The sequence below is a fragment of the Monodon monoceros genome, unplaced genomic scaffold (genome assembly GCF_005190385.1).
Source record: "Monodon monoceros isolate NGI ecotype Baffin Bay Population unplaced genomic scaffold, NGI_Narwhal_1 Super_Scaffold_10, whole genome shotgun sequence".
Lineage (NCBI taxonomy): Eukaryota > Metazoa > Chordata > Mammalia > Artiodactyla > Monodontidae > Monodon > Monodon monoceros.
In genome coordinates, this window is record NW_021703766.1 from 40,220,854 (window position 1) to 40,244,712 (window position 23,859).

At 37.9% G+C, this 23,859-nt stretch overlaps 1 protein-coding gene across 1 annotated transcript in view; it reads left to right on the forward strand.

The window, feature by feature from the left end:
* Positions 1-23,859, forward strand: part of DPY19L3 (dpy-19 like C-mannosyltransferase 3) — a 74,602-nt gene that overhangs the window by 9,777 nt on the left and 40,966 nt on the right. Inside the window, 6 exon segments of the mRNA XM_029204933.1 lie at positions 15,177-15,267; positions 19,357-19,418; positions 19,420-19,446; positions 20,372-20,399; positions 21,693-21,814; positions 22,568-22,713. Coding sequence (XP_029060766.1) covers positions 15,177-15,267; positions 19,357-19,418; positions 19,420-19,446; positions 20,372-20,399; positions 21,693-21,814; positions 22,568-22,713 — 476 coding nt within the window.

The following is a 23,859-nucleotide window of genomic DNA, read 5'->3' on the forward strand; positions in this document are numbered from 1 at the left end:
ATATACCATCTTCAAAGAGATTTGTAGGAAGATAAAAGGAAATGAAACATGAGCTGGCAGAACTTAGTCAAGAAATAGAATATTTAAAGATATAATAGAAATCATGACTATGTAAGAAGCAACACACAGGAGACCAGAATCTGCAAAAAGCACAGAAGAGAAAAGTTGGACAGGACTGATGAAAGTAAACAAAATGAAATAGAATTAGTAAAGTTAAAATATTAGAAGTGACAGCTAAGGAAGACAACAGAAAGATTGCATTATTTGTGTCCCAAAGGAAGCAAAACCATGAAACGGGGAAAAAAATGTTTAAATCTGTAATTCAAGAAAACTTTCCAAAAATAAAGGAAAACTTGAATCTACAAACTGAATGGACACGATGGGTCCCAGGAACATTTGGCCTAGAAAAATCATTAGCAGGATATAGCTACGAAATTCCTGTATCTAAATAGTAAGAAACCTTTGGACATCCAGACAAAAGATCAAGTTACCTATATGAGGAAACAAAGGTCAATCTGGCTTCCAAGTTTTCCAAGTAACATATAGTTACTCAAAGACCTTGAATGATGTCTACAAAGGACTCACATAAAAGAAAGTGATTTATGTATTTTAACCCAGTTATTCCATCATATATAAAGCACGATTCAAATGTTTTTGACTCTGAGAAATATGTATTTTTAGGAACACCTGGAGAAATTGGCAGAGGAAAAACTTTATCCAGTCAAGAGATAAAAGGCAAAACAATGTTAGAAAGATTGTCAAATTTATTTAACTGTAGAACTAAGACTAAATAGTTACAGAACAAAATATATATGATATGAATAGTATAATAACATAATGTTATTATGTAATAGTAACACAATAGCAGTGTAATAATTACATAACACAAGTTAGAAGAGGAAGGAAAAGAAAAGGTAAAAAAGTGGTGGAAAGGGCTTCCCTGGTGGCACAGTGGTTGAGAGTCCACCTGCCGATGCAGGGGACATGGGTTCATGCCCCGGTCTGGGAGGATCCCACATGCCGCAGAGCGGCTAGGCCTGTGAGCCATGGCCGCTGAGCCTGTGCGTCCGGAGCCTGTGCTCCGCAGCGGGAGAGGCCACAATAGTGAGAGGCCTGCATACCGCAAAAAAAAAAAGATGGTGGAAGTATCCTGATGTATCTTTTATAGCTAAAAGTCAAAAAGTTACAACTAAAAGTGATGTCAAGAAACAGACAGACAGTATCTATAAAGAAAATTCCCAGAAAAATAATATCAAGTAAAATTGGGCAGGGGAGAAGTATAAATTTCATAAGATTGTCATAACTTGTTATAGGAAGTCAGTAGATACTAGCCATAGAAACAAAGAATTAAGTTATTCTCTGAAGTTATAAAGAAAGGTAACCCCTAGAACAAAAACATCAACCTTCCAAATTAAAGACATGTACACACACATACACACATATTGAAACAAGCTGACACAGATCACGTAGTGAAGGATTTGTTCTAAAGAGCAGTAAAAAGCATGATACAATATGTATTAACACAAGTATGTCTAATTATTTTTGATTAAATAAGTATCAATGGGTTTTACTCACCTAATAAAAACTCTGGATCACAAAGCAAAATCCAAATCACATCATATATGCACAAGATCCTCCCAGAACAGTAAGAATCCTCCTTAGACAGATTAGGCCACAGGTGTGGATAGGGACTTAATAAATGCAGAAAGGGGAAAGAAAGTATCAGACAGAAAGTATTAAATGAGGCAAAGAAGGGCAATATTTCAGTGATAAAGATACAAACTATGACTATCCATGCATCAGATAATCGCAATATTTACAAAGCAGAAACCACAGGAAATGTAAGAAGAGTATAGAAATACATTAGTATTGAGTTTTAATTCTTTCCCAGTTCATATAAAAGCAAGTGGACGAAAATAAGTAAGGATATAGAAGACCTAGTGAAAATATTGAATATGATAGATCTAATCTGTAAATATCTAAAGATACATTCATTTCCAGTATCCACAGAACATTCACTAAAACATTGATAAATTAAGCCATAAGGGAAAATCTCAGATCCAAAACTACAGAAATTATATGGACAATATTCTCTAATCACAGTGTGATAGCGCATAGTCTTGGCCTGTTCCTGACTTTGGGCATAAAGGTCACAGTATCCTCTTTTGTTAATTTATTCATTCACTTAAATAAAAATTGCAGATAACTAATTAAAAAGAAAAATTGCTTACTATCTAGAAATTTTAAAATATTTAAAAAGTAACTTTTGGGCCACAGGTAATTAAAACTGAATTTATAGAAATTATAAATGAAATCTAGAAAATGATGAAAACCATATTTCAGGATTATGGAATATACCTAAGAGAGTACTCAGAAGAAAATTTGTAGCTGTAAATACTATATTATGAAATAATTAATATATTGTGCAATAAATGAATTATTCCTCTTATGAAATCTCACAACAGAAGGAGCAATAAAGGTAAAAGAAATTGATCACCTAGAAAGTAGGAAAACAGTTCATAAATCAGTGGTTATTTGGGGGGGTGAAAACTAAAGAAACGAAAGAAAGATAAAGATGGGGTAGGAAATGAAAATATCCAAAATAAGAAATAACACAGAAATAATTATGGAGATGGAACTTCCTTGGAGGTCCATTGGTTAAGACGCCGTGCTTCCACTGCAGGGGGCACAGGTTCGATCCCTGGCAGGGAAACTAAGATCGCACATGCCGTGCAGCATGGCCAAAAAAAAGAAGAAATAATTACAGAGGTCATGAAATATGGTAACAGAGAAATAACCATAGAGACCATGAAATAAGAAAGAGCCACATGAGACTATTTTGTTTGATTTTATGCAAATTAGATGAATAGATGAAATGGGTGATTTCCTATAAGAATATATTTTTTAAATATTTATTTTATTTATTTATTCTTATGTTTTGGTTGTGCTGGGTCTTAGTGGTGGCACGCACGGGATCTTCGTTGCAGCATGCAGGATCTTTAGTTGTGGCATGCGGACTTCTTAGTTGCAGCATGGGAACTCTTGGTTGTGGCATGCATGCGGGATCTAGTTCCCTGACCAGAGATCAAACCCGGGCCCCCTGCATTGGGAGTGCAGAGTTTTACCCACTGGAACACCAGGGAAGTCCCTAGAAGAACATTAATTACCAAAACGGCCCCAGTAAACACAGTTATTTCTGTAGATGTGATAGAGAACACTTGAGAAATATTATACCTACCTACCCCCCAACCCCAAAATACCAGACCCTGTTGATTTTATGGAGGAATTCTACCAAACTTTTAAAGAACCAAAATATTCCAATGCTATTTGAGCCATCCTAGAACACTAAAGAGGAAGAAAACTTCCAAATTATTGCTATAAATCAGGTATTACACACCAAAACTGAGAATCAGACTATAACTACAGTCAGTAAAGTCACTGAGAATAGTGAATTAGCGAATACTGAACCGTGACTCCTGGGGAAATATGTACATATGTATAGACACACTCATATCACACATAGGTTACAATCTTAAATCCTAAGAACTCCTCCTGGTAGATTCTATTTTCTTTTTTTTCACAAAAGAGAAAGTGAGTTTCAGAAATGTTAAGCGAGTTGCCTGAGGCCATCCACTAACTGGTGTCAGAGCTGGGATTCAAACCCTCTGCGACTGGCCCCAGAGCTAGGGCTCCTCGCGCTGTGCTGCACTGCTGCCCCTTACTGTCTTTATCCTCTGATCATTTCTGTGTGAGAGCTGGAGCAAGAGGCAGACCACAGCTGGGAACTGTGCACATCAGGCAACTCACATGTCTACAAATGACTGCAAAATACAGCAAGTATTGATTTTTGTCATTTTTGTTGTTACAAATAAATTTTAGCTAGTAGGCAAATTTGCAAATAGGAAATCCATGAATAATGAGGATCAACTGCATATAATCCAGATAATATTAAAAAAACGAAACTCAGAGACTAATCCCACTATCTATATTGGACCCAAAATCCTAATTAATGCTAGTAAAGAGAGTCCAGTAGCACATTAAAGCATGCCACACCATGAAAAAGTCATTTTTCTGCCAGGAATGCAAAGGAGATTGTTGGGAAATATATACTTTTTTTTTTTTTTTTTTGCCATATGAGTACCTCAAGAGACGTAAAAAAAGGTATTTGAAAAAAATTCAACATCAGTTCTTTGTAATGTACATAACTCAAAATAGGAATGGACTAGGTGAGCCCATCACATCAGTAGAATACACAAATAAAAACCATGTGATTATCTCAAAAAACACAGGAAAAGCATTTAACAAAGTTTGACAACCTTTATGATAAAAATGCTCAACTATCTAGAAATAGAAGAGAACTTTAGCCTCATAAAGGGCATTTGTCAAAAACCCACAGTTAAGAGCATACTTAATGATGAAAGACTGAGAGCTTTCTCCCTGAGATCAGGAACAAGACAAGGATTTCTGCTGTAGCCACTTGTATTCAACATTGTACTAGACAGTTTGTCAGGGAAATAACGGCAAGGAAATGAAATGAAAGGCATGAAGTAAAACTGTCTCTCTTTGTAGATGACACGTATATAGAATCCACTAAAAAAAACTATTAGAACTAATGAGTTTATCAGGGTTGCAGGATAACAAGATCAATATGCAGAAATTAATTGTATTCCTATACAGTAGCAATGAGCAATCCAAAAGTGAAATTAAGAAAACAGTTCCAGCGCTTCCCTGGTGGCGCAGTGGTTAAGAATCCACCTGCCAATGCAGAGGAAATGGGTTTGAGCCCTGGCCCAGGAAGATCCTATATGCTGTGGAGCAACTAAGCCCTTGTGCCACAACTGTTGAAGCCCGCACACCTAGAGCCTGTGCTCCACAACAAGAGGAGCCACTGCAATGAGAAGCCTACACACCGCAACGAAGAGTAGCCCCTGCTCACCACAGCTAGAGAAAGCCCATGCGTGGCAACGAAGACCCAGCACAGCCAAAAATAAATTTATTAAAAAAAAAAAAAAGAAAGAAAGCAATTCCACTTACACATCAACAAAAAGTAAAATACTTAGGAATAAATTTAACCAAAAAGTATAAAACTTAAACCATGTCCATGCATTGAAGACAATATTGTTAAGATGGCAATACTCCCCAAGTTCAACATGATCCCTCTCAGAATCCCAGGTGGATTTTTTGCAGAAATTGACAAACTGATCCTAAAATTTATGTGGAATAAGAGACCCAGAATAGCCAAAACAGAACAAAGTTGGGAGACTCACACTTCCTGATTTCAAAACCTGCAATATCAAGGCTACAATAATGAAGAGAGTGTAGTGCTGGCTTAAGAATGGACGTAGAGATCAATGGAATGGAATTGAGAGTACCTTACGTTTATGGTCAATTGATTTTCAACAGAGATACCAAGACAATTAAATGGAGAAAGAATAGTCTTTTTAACAAATGGTCTGGAGACCACTGGGTATTTACATGCAAAAGAATGAATGTGGGCCCTTTTCTCATACTACATGCAAAAATTAACACAAAATGGATCATAGACCCAAATGTAAGGGTTAAAACTATGAAACTTTTAGAAGAAAACATGAGTAAATTTTCATGGCCTTGGGTTGGCTAAGCTTTCTTAGATACAACACCAAAAGCACAAGTGACTAAAGGAAAAACAGTTAAATTGGACTTCATCAAAGTTAGAAACTTTTGTGCTCCAAAGTACACCATTAAGAAAGTGAAAAGACAACACTCAAGAGTGGGAGAAAATATTTACAAATCATGTCTGGTAAGGGATTTGTATCTAGAAAATATAAATAACTACTATAACTTAATGATAAAAAGACAACCTAATTTTTAAAATGAGCAAAGGACTTAATAGACATTTCTCCAAAGATGATTTACATATGGCCAACAAGCACATGAAAAGATGCTCAGCCCCATTAACTACCAGGGAAATTAAAATCAAAACCACAATGAGATAACACTTCACACCTACTAGCAGGGTTATTATAAAAAGACATAATAACAACTGTTGACAAGGATGTGGAGCAGTTGGAACCCATCTACCACTTTGGAAAAAGTCCAGCAGGTCCTCAATCAGACACAGAGTTATCACGTGATCTTAGCAATTCTACTCCTAAGGGTACACCCAAGAAAAATAAAAACATATCCACAAAAAAATTGTAAACAAATGTACATAACAGCATTTTTCATAATAGCCAAAAAGAGGAAACAACTCTAATGTCATCAGTAGATGAATGGGTAAAGAAAAGGTGGTATATCCATACGATGGAATATTATTCAGCAGTTTTGAAATGAATTACTGATACATGCTACAGCATAGATGAACCTTGAAAACATGCTAATTGAAAGAAGCCAGGCGCAAAGGACATATTCTGTGATTCCAGGAGAGGCCAATCTAAAGAGACAGAAAGTAGATTGGTGGTTGCTTAGGGTTAGAGGGCGTGTGGAATTTGCAGGGTGACAGCCCAGGAGTGTGGGTAATGAAAATGTTCCAAAATTGATTGTACTGATGGATTCATGACTCTGTGAATATAGTAAAAGCCACTGACTTGTACACTTTAAAAGGGTAAATTGTATGTGAATTCTATCTCAGTGAAACTTAAAAGACTAGATGCATACTTTTTGTTTAAATATAGCATGCATATGTCTAAGACCAAATGTTAAGACCTTACTGATTAGGGAAACACTAGAAAAATGGTGTTCAAAAGAAATTTCTGTTGGCTGAAGAGTTCTTTATCTGTGCTGTGGTAATACTATAGCCATTATCCAGATATGCTCAGGAACTGAGAAAATGAACTTTTAATTGTTTTTTTAAATAAATTGATGTATGTATGTATTTATTTGCAGCGTTGGGTCTTCGTTGCTCTGTGCGGGCTTTCTCTAGTTGCGTCAAGTGGGGGCTACTCTTCGTTGTGGTGCAAGAGCTTCTCATTGCGGTGGCTTCTCTTGTTGCGGAGCATGGGCTCTAGGTGCGCGGGCTTCAGTAGTTGCGGCATTTGGGCTCCACAAAAGCCCAGGACCAGATGGCTTCACAGGCAAATTTTACCAAACGTTTAGAGAAGAGCTAACACTGAGCCCTCTCAAACTCTTCCAAAAAATTGCAGAGGGAGGAACACTCCCAAATTCATTCTATGAAGCCACCATCACCCTGATACCAAACCCAGAAAAAGATATCACAAAAAAAGAAAATTATAGACCAATATCACTGATTAACATAGATGCAAAAATCCTGAACAAAATACTTGCAAACAGAATCCAACAACATACAAAAAGGATCATACACCATGACCAAGTGGGATTTATCCCAGGGATGCAAGGATTCTTCAATATATGCAAATTAATCAATGTGATACACCGTATTAACAAATAAAGGAATAAAAACCATAGGATCATCTCAATAGATGCAGAAAAAGCTTTTGACAAAATTCAACACCAATTTATAATAAACTCTCTAGGAAGTGGGCATAGAGGGAACCTACCTCAACATAATAAAGGCCATATATGACAGACCCACAACAAACATCATACTCAATGGTGAAGAACTGAAAGCATTACCATCAAGATCAGGAATGAGACAAGGATGTCCACTCTCGCCACTATTATTCAATGGTGAAGTCCTAGCCACGGCAATCAGAGAAGAAAAAGAAATGAAAGGAATACAAATTGGAAAAGAAGAAGTAAAACTGTCACTGTTTACGGATGACATGATACTATACATAGAAAATCCTAAAGATGCCACCAGAAAACTACTAGAACTAATCAGTGAATTTGGTAAGGTTGCAGGATACAAAATTAATGCACAGAAATCTCTGGCATTCCTATACACTAACAACGAAAAATCAGAAAGAGAAATTAAGGAAACAATCCCATTTACCATCGCAACAAAAAGAATAAAATACCTAGGAATAAACCTACCTAAGGAGGCAAAAGACTTGTACTCCAAAAACTATAAAACACTGATGAATGAAATCAAAGATGACATAAACAGATGGAGAAATATACCATGTTCTTGGATTGGAAGAATCAATATTGTGAAAATGACTATACTACCCAAAGCAATCTACAGATTCAGTGCAATCCCTATCAAACTACCAATGGCATTCTTCACAGAATTAGAACAAAAAATTTTACAATTCATATGGAAACACAAAAGATCACAAATACAAAAGCAGTCTTGAAAAAGAGAAATGGAGCTGGAGGAATCAGTCTCCCCAACTTGATACTATACTACAAAGCTGCAGTAATCAAGACAGTATGGTACTGGCACAAAAACAGAAATATAAATCAATGGTACAGGATAGAAAGCCCAGAGATAGACCCATGCACGTATGGTCACCTAATTTACAGCAAAGGAGGCAAGAGCATACAATGGAGAAAAGACAGCCTCTTCAATAAGTGGTGCTGGGAAAACTGGACAGCTACATGTAAAAGAATGAAATTAGAACACTACCTAACACCATACACAAAAATTAACTCCAAATGGATTAAAGACCTAAATGTAAGACCAGAACTATAAAACTCTTAGAGGAAAACATAGGAAAAACACTCTTTGACATAAGCCACAGCAAGATCTTTTTTGACCCACCTCCTAGAGTGATGAAAATAAAAACAAAAATAAACAAATGGGACCTAAATAAACTTAAAATCTATTGCACAGCAAAGGAAACCATAAACAAGACGAAAAGACCACTCTCAGAATGGGAGAAAATGTTTGCAAATGAAATGATGGACAAAGGGTTAATCTCCAAAATATACAAACAGCTCATGGTGCTCAATATCAGCAAAAAAAACAAAAAACAATCCAATTAAAAAATGGGCAGAAGACCTAAACAGACATTTCACCAAAGAAGACATACAGATGGCCAAGACGCCCATGAAAAGCTGCTCAACATCACTAATTATTAGAGAAATGCAAATCAGAACTACAATGAGGTATCACCTCACACCAATCAGAATGGCCATCATCAAAAATCTACAAACAGTAAATGCTGGAAAGGGTGTGGTGAAAAGGGAACCCTCCTGCACTGTTGGTGGGAATGTAAATTGATACAGCCACTATGGAGAACAGTATGGAGGTTCCTTAGAAAACTAAAAATAGAGCTGCCATATGACCCAGCAATCCCACTACTGGCATATACCCTGAGAAAACCGTAATTCAAAAAGAGTCATGTACCACAATGTTCACTGCAGCTCTATTTACAATAGTCAGGACATGGAAGCAACCTAAGTGTCCATCAACAGATGAATGGATAAAGAAGATGTGGCACATATATACAATGTAATATTACTCAGCCATAAAGAGAAACGAAATTGAGTTATTTGTAGTGAGGTGGATGTACCTAGAGTCTGTCATACAGAGTGAAGTAAGTCAGAAAGAGAAAAACAAATACCGTATACTAACGCATATACATGGAATCTAAAAAAAAAAAAAAAATGGTACTGATAAACGTACTGGCAGGGCAGGAATAAAGATGTAGACATAGAGAATGGACTTGAGGACACGGGGTGGGGGGAAGCTGGGGCGAGGTGTGAGTAGCAGCAACATACATATACTAGCAAATGTAAATGGTTAGCTAGTGGGAAGCTGCTGCATAGCACAGGGAGACAGCTCAGTGCTTTGTGACAACCGAGGGGGGTGGGATAGGGAGGGTGCGAGGGAGGCTCAAGAGGGAGGGGATATGGGGATATATGTATACATATGGCTGATTCAGTTTGTTGTACAACAGAAACTAACACAGTATGGTGAAGCAATTATACTCCAATAAAGATCAATTAAAAAAAAATTTTCTGTTTGCTGAAAAGTTCTTTATCTTTGCTGTGGTAATACTATAGCCATTATCCAAATATGCTCAGGAACTGAGGAACTGAATTTTTAATTTTTTTAAAATATACATTTATTTATTTATTTTTTGGCTGCGTTGGGTCTCCCTTGACTGAGTGCGGGCTTTGTCTAGTTGTGGTGAGTGGGGGTTACTCTTTGTTGCAGTGCGCAGGCTTCTCATGGTGGTGGCTTCTCTTGTTGTGGAGCACAGGCTCTAGGCACGTGGGTTTCAGTAGTTGTGGCACAGGGGCTCAATAGTTGTGGCTTGCGGGCTCTAGAGTGCAGGCTCAGTAGTTGTGGCACACAGGCTTAGTTGTTCCGCAGCATGTGGGATCTTCCCAGACCAGGGCTTGAACCCATGTCCCCTGCATTGGCAGGCGGATTCTTAACCACTGTGCCACCAGGGAAGCCCCTGAATTTTTAATTGTAATTAAATTAAGTAGGCACATGTGGCCCACATTAAATCCTTCAGGAAATCCCAATCAGTTTTCTTTTGACAGTGTCTAGAATCCGATCACCTCTCACTTCAGCAGCCCCCTTCCTGGTTTCCCGGCTTTGCCCTTGTCCCGTAGAATCTATTCTGAACACAGCAGCCAGTGCGATTCTTTTAAATATATAGCAGTGTATGTCTCTGCTCAAAACCCTTCACATTCAAACTCAACATGTCTAAAACCAAACTCCTGACCTCCCCACCTCCTGCACACACACCTTGTAGCTCAGAGTATGAGCCCAGAGTCCTTGTGTCTCCCAGACTGAGTGGTCCAGCCCCTAACCCCACATTACATCTCAGATTCTACTTCTGCCCCTACAGCCCCCCGACCTTATTACTGCCCCTTCCTTGTTCCCTCCACTCCAGCCACACTGTCTTCCTCGCTGATCTCCAGGGTGCGTGTGGGCTGTTTTGCCTGACTGATGGGCTCTCCCCTCAGACATCCACATGGCTCACTACCTCACCTCTTCCGCTCTCTAGTCAGTGTCACTTCATCAGCGAGGCCTTCCCTGTCCACCTCCAGGATCATGGCACCACCCCCTTCCCTCCCTATACCACTTCTCTGCTTTCCTTTGTATATTTTACTTGCTTATTTGTTCCCTTCTCCTTCTGCTCTAGATTATAAATTCCATGAAGGCAGAGATCTGTGTCTCTTTTCTTCCCTGCTAAATCTCCCAGCAAAAGAATGCTTGTCAATTGTTGGTGGTCAGTAGGTATTTGTTGAATGAATAAATGAGTGGATGGATGGATGAATGAATGAGTGAATGACGAAGATCGATTGGAGGAAGAAGGTAACAATTAGAAGCACAGAATCCAGTGGGGAGGCTAGTTTAATAGGCAAAGAATTGTCATTCCTTCTAATTGATACCTGTCTTTCCTTGAACAGTCATTTTCCTTTTTAAAAAATGCATTGTTCTTTCTCATTGAAACTTAAACTCCTTGGAATCAAGGACTGAATTCTTATACCTTTTTGTTTCCTCAGAAAATAAACGTTCAGTTATAAGGAAAGGTAATTCTCATTTGGCCAAAAGTACTCAAGTCACTCAATTTTTTTAAGTCTTTTTTCTTTATGCTAACATTTTTTCTTATTTATTTGATTTTATAGAATTTGCACATCTTCCCATTGAATACTCCTGCAAAGCAAGGAGTCTTTAGACCAAATAGGGTTAATCCGCACAGTGGTAACTATGGTAGAACCACAACTGATAATTGCTTCAGCCGAGCCCAGTGGAAATACTGTCACTTCAACAATAGTCTAACCTAGTCACAAACACTGCTTGGCAGCTGTCATATGTCATGGCTTTTAATCAACTCTAGGGCAAGAATCATTCCATTCTAACAGATGGACATGAATTTAACCAGACAATAAGCCATGTATGTGCCATAAATATGTTTGCTGAGGGCATGATTCCCTGTACAGAACTTTAAGAACAGCTGTCTTATCACGAGCTACTGTTGCTTAGCGAGATGATTTGTTAACTTAATTCTGAAAGATTACATTTGTCTTTAATGTAATCTTTAATGTGAATTTTACCTTTAATGTTAATCTTTCAATGGCTTCCCCACTACCAGTTGCCTAGTTGTTTTGGGGGGGACAATTTTTATAAACAAAGTTATTTACATGAGATTTTTTAAAACTAATGATATGGTTCCTTTGCAAATTTGGTGTCATTTGTCTAAAAGGGCTTATTACCTTTTGTGTGTTGCCAGGGCATGCAAAACATTAGTTGCATGCCCTGGCAACATTAATTAGTCATTTTCTTTTCTTCATGCTTATTTCCTTTTAGTACTTCTGTTAAATTACTATATTAACTACTACTTAAATGGCTTTAGCTGTACAATTTCTTAAAAATACAATTATTTTGTCTTTCTGCTTTTCTCTGTCATCTTCAGAGACAATGTTTTTTATCCTCTCAACAGTGCTTCCCCTGTGGAACTTGTGCAATTTAAAATATGAAGTATTTGTTCGTTTTGTGTTCTTCACAGGGTAACTTCTATTGATGTACCTTTTCATTGACACTATCCACCAGGCAAAGTATAAATTGCTGTATAAAAACTGGAAAAGTGTTTTGAGTAGAGCAGATGTTCTCTTAGCATGAAGCAGATGTAAAACTTGCAAGTGTCTGTCTAATAAAGTATAGCATTTGGTTCTATACAGCTGGTGCCAAGATTACCAATTAATCATGTTGAAAGGCATTTTTACTAATCAGGATCCCCTCTGTTCTTTACGCATTCTGGGTATGTTAAAAGAGAGAGATGGGGCACAAAAGTGGCTTTCTACTTTTAGTACTTTGAGCGGTTTTTTTTCTCTTTCTGCATCTTCATGAAGTCAGTCTCCTTTTAGAACCATGTCCGATAGGGAGCCCCCTACATGTGAATGACTGTTTTCGTTCTCCAGTTTGGTTTGGGCATGAGTGTTTGATGTTAGAATATTCCATTGAAGGCAGCCACACTTTGAGCACTTTAAGGCAGCTGGAGAGAAGGAAAGGAATGTAATATACTTAATGTGGTTTTTTTTCTTATTTGCATGGGCAGAAGCTAGTATTTGCTTAGTTAATGTCAATTCATAGTTTCTATGGTTACCTGACCACGGAGGAGGTTGAACATTCTGGAAACAATTAATACCAATTTACTTTTATGTTATCAAAAGCAGTGGAGCAGTTTTTCCCAAAGATTAAAGGTGAATGGATTAATGTGACTGCCAAAAGATAAAACTTTACAGGTATGAAAGACACAACACAAATCAGTAGCAAATGTAAAAGCTAAAAGAGCTACATCATTTTCTGTTGTCCTTTTTGTAAAGCAAGTGTGCTAATGAAATTAAATTTCAAAACCCGATGAGCCTTTTTTTTCTTATGTTTGATTTCCCAAGGATAAATTTGTTTTCTGGGCTCCCCTGGTTGCGCAGTGGTTGAGAGTCCGCCTGCCGATGCAGGGGACACGGGTTTGCACCCCGGTCCGGGAAGATCCCACATGCCGCGGAGCGGCTGGGCCCGTGAGCCATGGCCGCTGAGCCTGCGCGTCCAGAGCCTGTGCTCCGCAACGGGAGAGGCCGCAACAGTGAGAGGCCCGCGTACCGCAAAAAAAAAATTGTTTTCTGTGAAAGGAAGCTCATTATATAAGAAGGTTTGCTACCCTGTGCCTTCTGCTTTTTTGAAAAAGAGTTAATGATGAAACATAATTGTTTTAATATCAGTAAGTGGATGTTTATACTCTTTGATAGTTGAGCATTCAATGCTCTATTTGTGAATTAATTTATAATACTTTTTTAAAGGGTAGGAGAAATATTTCTTTAAATATCTTTTTTTTATTATTATTATTTTTATTTTTGGCTGTGTCAGGTCTTAGTTGCAGGCGCACGGGCTCTTCGTCGGCCCATGGCATGTGGGATCTTCGTTCCCCCACCAGGGATCGAACCTTCATCCCCTGCATTGGAAGGCAGATTCTTAACCACTGGACCACCAGGGAAGTCCCTCTTTAAATATCTTAAGGGGCAGATCTGAAGATAAATAGCATGACTGGTTCTTTTAATGAAATGTTTATTACTATTTGAAAAATAATTGGAGGTAGGGGAAAACAAAGATGTGCTAAAAGAAGTTTATCCACTAGAAAGTAAGATATTCAGTGTTTATCATCCTCCACCAGTAAAGTTGGGTTTGTGGAATATGGATCCGCTGTATAGGAAAAAACATAGATGGTATTACATTTTAGACAGTGTGTTGCAGAACCTGGTTTTTTCAACACTGGTGTAAAAGAATCTATAATGACATAGGTTATATATATATATATATTTTTTTTTTTTTTTTTTTTTTGCGGTACGTGGGCCTCTCACTTTTGTGGCCTCTCGCGCCGTGGAGCACAGGCTCTGGACGCACAGGCCCAGCAGCCGGCTCACGGGCCCAGCCGCTCCGCGGCATGTGGGATCCTCCTGGACCGGGGCACGAACCCCCGTCCCCTGCATCGGCAGGCGGACCCCCAACCACTGCGCCACCAGGGAAGCCCCAGTTATAATTTTTTGTTCATTTATACTGTTATATATATATGAAATGTAGGATCTAAGAGTATTAATAGGATTATTCCAGAAAGTCTTCCCCATTCTTGTTACCAGTTGCCTCCATATTTTATATTACTGATTTAAATCTTAAATTTCATAAAAGCACCTTACAACCAAATTGATTAATAGCTACTACTTTAAATTTTCAGTTCTACTAAAATTGAATATTTATATAAAAGCAGTTTAATATTTCTTGTATCCATTTTCCTACATGAACATCTTTCCACCAAGTTTACACTTGTCAAAGTAAAATTCACATGTAAAAGGTCTGCCCCATTTTACTAAGAATACCTTGTATTCTTAGAATAAAAAGAAAATTATTAATCTTATATAATATTGTTAGCTTTTAGGCAGGTGTCTAATGCAGTTATAGTTCTTTTTATTTGAGAGACTTTTTTCTACTGTCCCTATTTTGTTTTTCACTAATATTACATAAGAATGGTGGTACTTTTTTAAGGTTTTAATTTGTGTGAAATTAAAAACGTTAACTCTGAAACATTAACTTAAATGGAACTAGTTTTCTCCATTGTTAAAAATGGTTTGTTATAGGAAATTTTAAACATCCACAAAAATAGCGAGAATAGTGAAATAAACCCCTATAATATACACCCAGCTTCAATAATTATCAGCCTTTTATTGTTTTTATTTGCCAAGATTTCTTAAGACTGTTGTCAGAGGTTTTTGTTTTTGTGTTTTTCTTTTAAGTTGTAGTTCTATATCCTGTTTCTACAGTGACAATAGATATTTAAACAAAACTAGGTCATGTAAACCCAGTAGACCTAACTTTATTTCAGGAAGTGGAGCGAGAAATCTCATTCAGAACAGAATGTGGACTGTATTACTCCTACTACAAGCAGATGCTGCAGGCTCCAACCCTCATGCAAGGTAATCACAACTAATAGTTTTATTGGGGTCTACTGCATTCTTTTCAATATTTCTGCTAAAATATACTTTTGCACTAAGGCATTCTAAATGCTTTATAGATCTTGTGTAGTTTTTCCTTGAACTTGTATAGTTTTTTTCCTTGTTAACATAATCAATCCATGAAAATGTTTTGCTTTGGAAGAAGTTACGTAATATTTTATGTAGTTCTCCTCTCCTTGCTTCTCAGCTCTACTCCATCCCTAATTATCTGTTCACAGTTTCTTGGTTTTGCTGTTAATTGTTTTCATGGTCATTTTGGAAAAGGTCTTTGTATGTGAAAGGAGTATTGTCTGAAAACAGGAGACGTTTTGGTAGTACAAATGAGAATTACAGTTGTCTTTTTTGTCCCCAGTGTCCCCATTCATTCCTTTATTTTGCAGTTACCATTTTCCCATGTTTTCTGTGTTTCTAAGTGGTTTAGAGCACATACTCTTTACCTTTACTCCATTTAATGGAACCCTCCAAAAGGGTCTCTCCTACTCAATATATGCGTTATATGCTTCATATGGGTGCATATAACAGAGAATTGCCTTTTTCTAGGCTTTGTTTGGAATCAGATATATTTTTGGCAAGAATTCTTCATGGGCGATGTTTTGTACTGCTAATTTTATCACGATAGGAGACATGAAATTTTGGTTGCCTTTCTTTTAGTGCCATAAAAGTTAATCAGTTGATTCCTGTGTGGATAGTTGCATTCACACATAATAAGGTTAATTACTCACCAGCCTTGCACTTAATGGTTTTAGCAGCCATTGATGACTATTGCGTCTGTCCATTATTTCAGTAGAGTTACAGAAGTGACTCTCATTCCTCCTGCGTTTATTAGCTGGAACTCTGTTAGATAGAAAACCTTTTTCTCATCAGCTATTTGATTACCCCGAGCTACAGTTTATCAAAAAAGGCAGGATAAGTGTTGATTTTTCCCCCATACAGTTGATCCTCATTATTCATGGATTCTATATTTGCAAACTCACCTACTCTCTGCAACTTATTTGTAACCCCAGAATCAATAGTCCTGGTGCTTTCACAGTCATTCACGGGCATGTGCACAGCAGTGAAAATTTTTAGTTGCTTCATTTGTGTGTTCCCAGCTGAGGTCAAATAAGGTGATGCAGTGCTTTCGTGTTTCAGCTCAGACTACAGAGTCCTTTTCACAATCTGTTTAGTGCCATGTTTTTTTTGCATTTTTGTGGTTTTCGTTGGTGATTTTCCTGTTTAAAGTGGCCCACAAGCGTAGTGCTGCAGTGCTGTCTAGTTTTCCTAAGTGCGAGAAGGCTATGGTGAAGGCATACAGAGAAAATAACGTGTGTTAGATGAGCTTTGTTCAGGTGTGAGTTAGAGTGCTGTCGGCCATGAGTTAAATGTTAATGAAACAACAATATATACTAAAGGTGTCTTTAGACAAAAACTCATATAAATCAAGGTCATGTGTTGATCAGTTGATGAAAATGCATGACCAGAAGCTTGTAGGAAAGTAACCCTGTATTTCCTCCTCCTTCAGTATTGCTAATACAGTTTTCATTGCAATTTTATAGAACATAACTGTGGTGAGTAATGAGAATCAGCTGTACTTACAAGTTCTCAAAATTATGAGTTGCTTCTCTAGCATTCCCCAAAGCAGGGGTTCTTACTGAAGGGCAGTTGTGTCCCTGGGGGACATCTGGAATGTCCAGAGATGGTTTTGATTGTTACACTTTACGGGGGAGAGGGTGAGTGTGCTACTGGAATTTAGTGAGTAGAGGGCAGAGATGCTGCTAAACATCCTGTAGTGCTCAGGACAGTCCCCCCAACAAAGAAGTATCGGGACCAAAATGTCAAAATACTGGTAGTGTTGAAGTTGAAAACCTCTGCTCTAAAGGTGAATAATGAGTATTTTCTTTCGAAGTATCACTATGAACTCAGTGGTTGATCTGTTTCAATTCATTTAGTTATTTGTTAAGATTATTCTTTTAGAAACTTTCAAACATATAAAAAGGTAGAGAAAATCCTCTAATGGATTTGCACTCAAGTATCACTCAGTTACAGTGGTTACCAGTTTATGAACAATCTTGTTTCCTCTCTACCCCCATCCTCAACCTGGATAATTTTGGAGTAGCTCCAAGACATCATATTGCTTCATCTATAAATATATCAGTATAATTTTCTAAAGAATGGCAATTCCCTTTTTTTTTTTTTTTTTTGCGGTACACGGGCCTCTCACTGCTGTGGCCTCCCCCGCTGCGGAGCACAGGCTCCGGACGCGCAGGCTCAGCGGCCATGGCTCACGGGCCCAGCCGCTCCGCAGCATGCGGGATCCTCCCGGACTGGGGCACGAACCCGTGTCCCCTGCATCGGCAGGCGGACTCCCAACCACTGCGCCACCAGGGAAGCCCATCCCTTTTATAAACATAACCAAGTTGTCATTATCACAATTAAGAAATTACTTAATATCAAATATCTATTCAATATTCTCATTTTCCTCTTACAGATTTTTAATGTAGTTTTGAAATCCAAATAAAGCTCATACATTGCAGTCTTTCGCTATCTTTGTTTCTTTTAAGCTATGGATTTCTCACCATCTTTTTTTTCTTGTAATTCTTCACTGGAAACACTGATTGCTTTGTCTGAGTTTTCCACTTTCTGGATTTTGGTGGAGCCCCAATGGTGCCATTCAGTGTTTCTCTGTTGTCTGAATTTCCTCTTAATTGGCAGTTAGATCTAGAGGCTTGCTCAGATTTAGGTTCTGCTTTTTAGCAAGAATACTTCCTAGATGGTGTTGTACACTTCCACATCAGGGGGTACATAATGTGCAGCTCATTCTTTTGGAGTTTAGACTGGGCCATCCATTATTAAGTTTTTAGTTAGCCTTTCACCTAGGTTTATCACCATTGATGATCATTACTTAAATCTGTTCATTACATAAGGACTATAGCATGGTGATATTCTGATTCTGTAATTCCTTCCATCATTATCAGATGGACTTCCTCTCTAAATAAAAACGTTTTCTCATCAACTTGGCAACCCAGAATGTCAGTTCCTAAAGGAAAGGTGGGATAAGTATTGATCCTTTCCCTTTGTTTTAGAATGAGTTACCTCTCTAGCATCCCCTAAAGGTTTGCTTTTTAAATATTATCATAAACACATGGATTTCTAACATATTTCATGCATTTCAATCTTTTGCATTATTCTTCTTATAACAAGTTGTCCAGTCTTTGGCCAGTGGGATGCCCTTCAAATCAGCTGCTGTCTTTTTTTTTTTTTTTTTTTTTTTTTTTTGGCTGCATTGGGTTTTTCGTTGCTGTGCGGGCTTTCTCTAGTTGTGGCAAGCTGGGGCTACTCTTCATTGTGGTGCACAGGCTTCTCATTGTGGTGGCTTGTCTCGTTGCGGAGCACAGGTTCTAGGCATGCAGGCTTCAGTAGTTGTGGCACATAGGCTCAGTAGTTGTGGCTTGTGGGCTCTAGAGCACAGGCTCAGTAGTTGTGGCACCTGGGCTTAATTGCTCTGCGGCATGTGGGATCTTCCCGGACCAGGGCTTGAAACCTTCTCCTCTGCATTGGCAGGTGGATTCTTAACCACCAACTGCTGTCTTTTTGACATGACTCCAGTAGCCTTTGAAAACTCCTTTGGCATGACAAGATGTTTCAAGCCCATTTTGTGTATTTCCTACCCGTGACCTAGAATCAGCTGTTTCTCCAAGGAGCCCCAGTTCTCTTTAGTGGCTATTTAGAGACCACAGTCTGGGTACTAGAGGCACTTATTGCTACTAGTTTGGTCCTTATTTCCAGACCTTTAGTGAGCAGAGTAGGAAATATGATTTTTTTTTCCTAAAAGAAAATATGAATAGAGCTATTTTTAGTTCAAAATTAGGATAACAAGGTTTTTACTTTTTTGACTTTATATTTGTATCTTGTTTTCTTTAAGTTGAAAATTTTGGCTTCTGTGACATTATCACTTATTTGTTTTATGCTGCTATGTAGAATACTTTCAGTGTAGCAATGATAATATTGCTACTAACAGTATGATTGCCTGAAAACAGTTCAAGCTGTCTTTCTAATTCTTTTTGTCCTTAGGATGTAGCCTACTAGGAATTTACAGTCATATTCCTCTATTCCCAAGAACACTGGAAAGAGTTCTTTTTATGTGACCAAGCTACCAACTCAGTAGGTTTCTTTGTTTTATCTTGCTTTTGGTTTTCAGTGATTGCTTTGTTTAAAAATTTTATATATTTTTTATACTTATTAAAAAAATGTTTACATGGTTCCAAAGTCAAAACTATAAAACAGGGAGCATTCAGGGAAGTCCACCTCCATCCCTGTCACCTCCACCCTGTTTCTTTCCTCACTCTTTAGGTAACTATTTGTATTAGTTTTTGGTTTATTCTTCTACCGTTAGTATTTTCAATATAAGCAAATACTTTATATATTCATATTTTCCCTTTTATTACAGAAAAAACCCTGCTTACTGTATACACTGTCCTCTATTTTGCTTTTTTCACTTGACTGAAATCTTGATCACTCTATAGTAGAGTATCATGATATTCCTTATTTATTTACTTACTTATTTTCTTGCAGTTGCATAGTACTCCTTGGTGTGGGTAACCAAAACTTTATTCAAGTAGCCTTCTTGTCTTTGTCTACTCAGGCTGCCATAACAAACTAACATTGACTGGGTGGCTTAAAAAAACAGAAATTTATTTTCTCACAGTTCCAAAGGCTGGAAGTCTAAGATCAGAGTACCAGCACAGTTGGGTTCTGGTGAGGACTCTCTTGGCTTGTTGCTGGCCACCTCTCTTTGCATCCTCACATGGAAGACAGAGACAGAGAGCAAGCTCTCCAGTGTCTCTTCTGATAAGAGCACTAATCCCATTATGAGGGTCCCCCTCTTATAACCTTTGTCTCTACCTAATTACCTCCCAAAGGCTCATCTTCAATACCATCACATTGGAGGGGGGCGGCCTTAGGGCTTCAAAGTAGGGGGCCATATAAAGTCTCAGTCCATAACACTCCTGTATTAGTCTAGTAGGACTGCCGTAACAAAATAACACAGAGTGGGTAGCTTAAACAGTACAAATTTATTTTCTTTCAGTTCTGGAGGCCAGAAGTCTACGATCAAGGTACTGTCGGGGTTGGTTTCTGGTGAAGCCTCTTTCTGGCTTGTAGATGGCCACCTTCTTGCCATGTCCTTACAAGGCCTTTCCGCTGTGTGTGTGCATAGAGGGAGGGAGAGAGCCCTCTCTTGTTGGTTCCTCTTCTTATAAGGACACCAAGTCCTATCTGATTAAGGCCCCACCCTATGACCTCACTTAACCTTTTTACCTCCTTGTAGACCCTATCCAAATACAGACACATTGGGGTTAGGGCTTCAACATAGGAATTTGGGGGGACACATTTCATTCCAAAACACCTCCTGTTGATGCACTTTGGCATTGTTTCTGATCTTTTGCTTTTACAGATGGCACTGCAGGAATGACCTTGTACCTATGTCATTTTGTCTTTTTGCCAGTCTGTCTTTGGAATCTGTTCCTAGACATGGGCTTCCTGGATCAAAGAGTAAATGCACATGTAATTTTGCTAGGTGTTGCCAAATTGTCTTCCATAGGGATTATACCATTTTGCATTCCCAACTACAGTGTATGAAAGAGGCTTACAGCCTCACTAACAGAGTATATTGTCAAACTTCTTGATTTTTTCCAAGCTGCTAGGTGAGAAACGATATCTTAGTGTAGTTTTAATTTGCTATTCTAGTTGGAGTGAGGTTGAGCATCTTTTCAGATGTGTAAGGACTGTGTGCATGTTTTCTTCTGTGAACTGTTCGTAACTTCTGTTAATTAGTTGGCTTGGTTACAGTAGCAAATGACCTCAATATAACAATGGAATTCTATAACAACAGATTTCTCACTCTCATTATCCAGCCCCTATGTGGAACATACTGTTACTACTGCAGAGGGAAAGAGCAAGATTGCTGGTGGAAGCATGCATTGTCTCTTAAAGATTCTGCTCAGATGTGACCTGTGTCACATCCACTCACCTGCCATTGGTCAGAGCAAGTCAAATGGCCAAACCCACCCCTGGGGGTGGGAGGGAGGCTTCATATACTCTCCCAAAGGAGGTACTACAGGTCTCATGGCAGGAAGGCAGAGCAGGGAAATATAAAATCCTCTTGCCCAAATTTCTGTAGAAGAATCATACGGTTCTTCTGTTACATCACAGAAGTTATAATTTACCTATGTTTGTGTAAACATTTAAATAATGTCCATCTAATATATGGTATGCTTTTCATGGATAGGACTATTATATCCGCAACACCTAGCACATTCTCTGGCGTATACTAAAGAATCTGTGAATAGTTTTGAATGAATAATTTAATTATAATTATCTTTTACTGAATTTTCAAATATCAATCTTAGGTTTTCATGGCTTAATATATGATAACAAAACCGAATCTATGAGGACAATTAACCTCCTTCAACGAATGAATATTTACCAAGAGGTTTTTCTCAGTATTTTATATAGAGTTCTACCCATACAGGTATGTTGTGTTCTGTGACATTGAATTTAATATTAGATGAAAGTCAAAGTCTGACATTTTAAGTTGAATGTTTCACATATGTTTTTCTGATCTTCAACTGGCTTGGTATAAAAACAGTAGTATCCTAATTTTCTCCATACATATTGTGAATTTTGCTTTTTATTTATATTTTATAAGATATTTTTACATATAGATGCTTCCAGGCTTAAAGTATGCAGTCTAGAAGCTGATAAATATTTTCATTTGGAAACATGTGATCACTCCTCATTTATCTTTGAAATAAAAAAACAACAACCTGGAGAGTTAGCAAATCACAGTGACCACTTCTCATGTGAATAAGGTAATACTGGATAAAGTTAGCTGTAAAACTCGTCTAAAGAATGAAACTGGGGACTTCCCTGGTGGTCCAGTGGTGAGGACTCCGCACTCCCAATGCAGGGGGCCTGGGTTTGATCCCTGGTCAGGGTACTAGATCCCACGTGCCGCAACTAAGACCCAGGGCAGCCAAATAAATAAATAAATACTTTAAAAAAACAAAAAATGAAGCCAGAATCCGCAAGGACTTCCTTTTCTGCTTTTGTATTGAGAAGAAAGGCTGCTAGCACACTTTTACACAGGAAGGAGTGATGTACGCTTATTTCTTGGAATTAATACCAAGCTTCTGAATATTAAATTTCCACTGTCATATTTTGTAAATGGCAATGAGAAGGAGTAGGGCTTCTTTAACAGACGTTTTTTATCATTCCCTTACAGAAATATATAGAGCCAGTTTATTTTTATATTTACACCTTATTTGGACTCCAAGCAATGTATGTCACAGCTCTTTACATAACCAGCTGGCTCCTGAGTGGTACGTGGCTGTCAGGACTCTTAGCAGCTTTCTGGTATGTCACAAATAGGTGAGTTGGAATCAGTATTCCCTTCTCCCTTTTTAAGGTATAAGTTAAAATGAAGTTACTTCATTTCCAGTTTAAAGAAGGTTGTTCTGCCACATTTTGTGTGGAGTATTTTCTCTTTGGGTTACCTAGTGGAGGGTTTCTTATTTAGTAAGGTAGAAAGTCCTACTTTTATATGTATATCTACAGCTGAGGAACAAAACACTGAATTGTAAGTCAAGAGAATCATCTATAATAATCCCAATTCTATTACCAACTTGCTGTGTGATCAGTATTTCTCCAGCCACAAATCTCATCTCTTAAAAGGTTTATTAATATCTTTATTATCAACCTCAGTAAGATTGTATGCAGCTCATAATTAGCAAAGTATAAAGCACTGTACAAGTGTAAGGAAGTTCTTACATTATTTAATTAATATCTATTAATTTCCAAACCCTGGAGCATTATGAAATAGCATTTTTAAAAAACATATTCGAGATAAATCGAATTATTGCCTGACCTATTAAAAGCAACACCAATAGTCAGTAGCAGTCTTAAAACTTGAACATGAATTCTGATGTTGATTTTATGTTGTAATCCTCAACAAATTACTTTTTATTATAACTTTACTGAGTGCTTACTATATGCCAAGCACTTTACATCATACTTTATGATTTTAACAACCCTGTAGAGTGGGTACTATTATTATTACTATTTTATTTTATTTTATTTTGTGTGTGTGTGTGTGGTATGCGGGCCTCTCACTGTTGTGGCCTCTCCCGTTGCGGAGCACAGGCTCTGGACGCGCAGGCGCAGCGGCCATGGCTCACGGGCCCAGCCGCTCCGCGGCATGTGGGATCTTCCCAGACCGGGGCACGAACCCACGTCCGCTGCATCGGCAGGCAGACCCTCAACCACTGTGCCACTAGGGAAGTCCGCTCTTAACATTTTAATCTAACATATTATTCCTGCTAAGAGTAAATTAAAGTCTGTAATTCAACTATACTTCAACAAAAAATAAATTTAAAAAAAGAATAAATTAAAGTCAAATTTATTGTTTCTATTAAAAGTAAATAAAGACATTTATTGGATTCCTAGTATGTATAGGGATCGTTCTTGGTACTAGGTGTACAAAGTTGAAAACTTAACTACACTTGCCCTCTGGGGGTT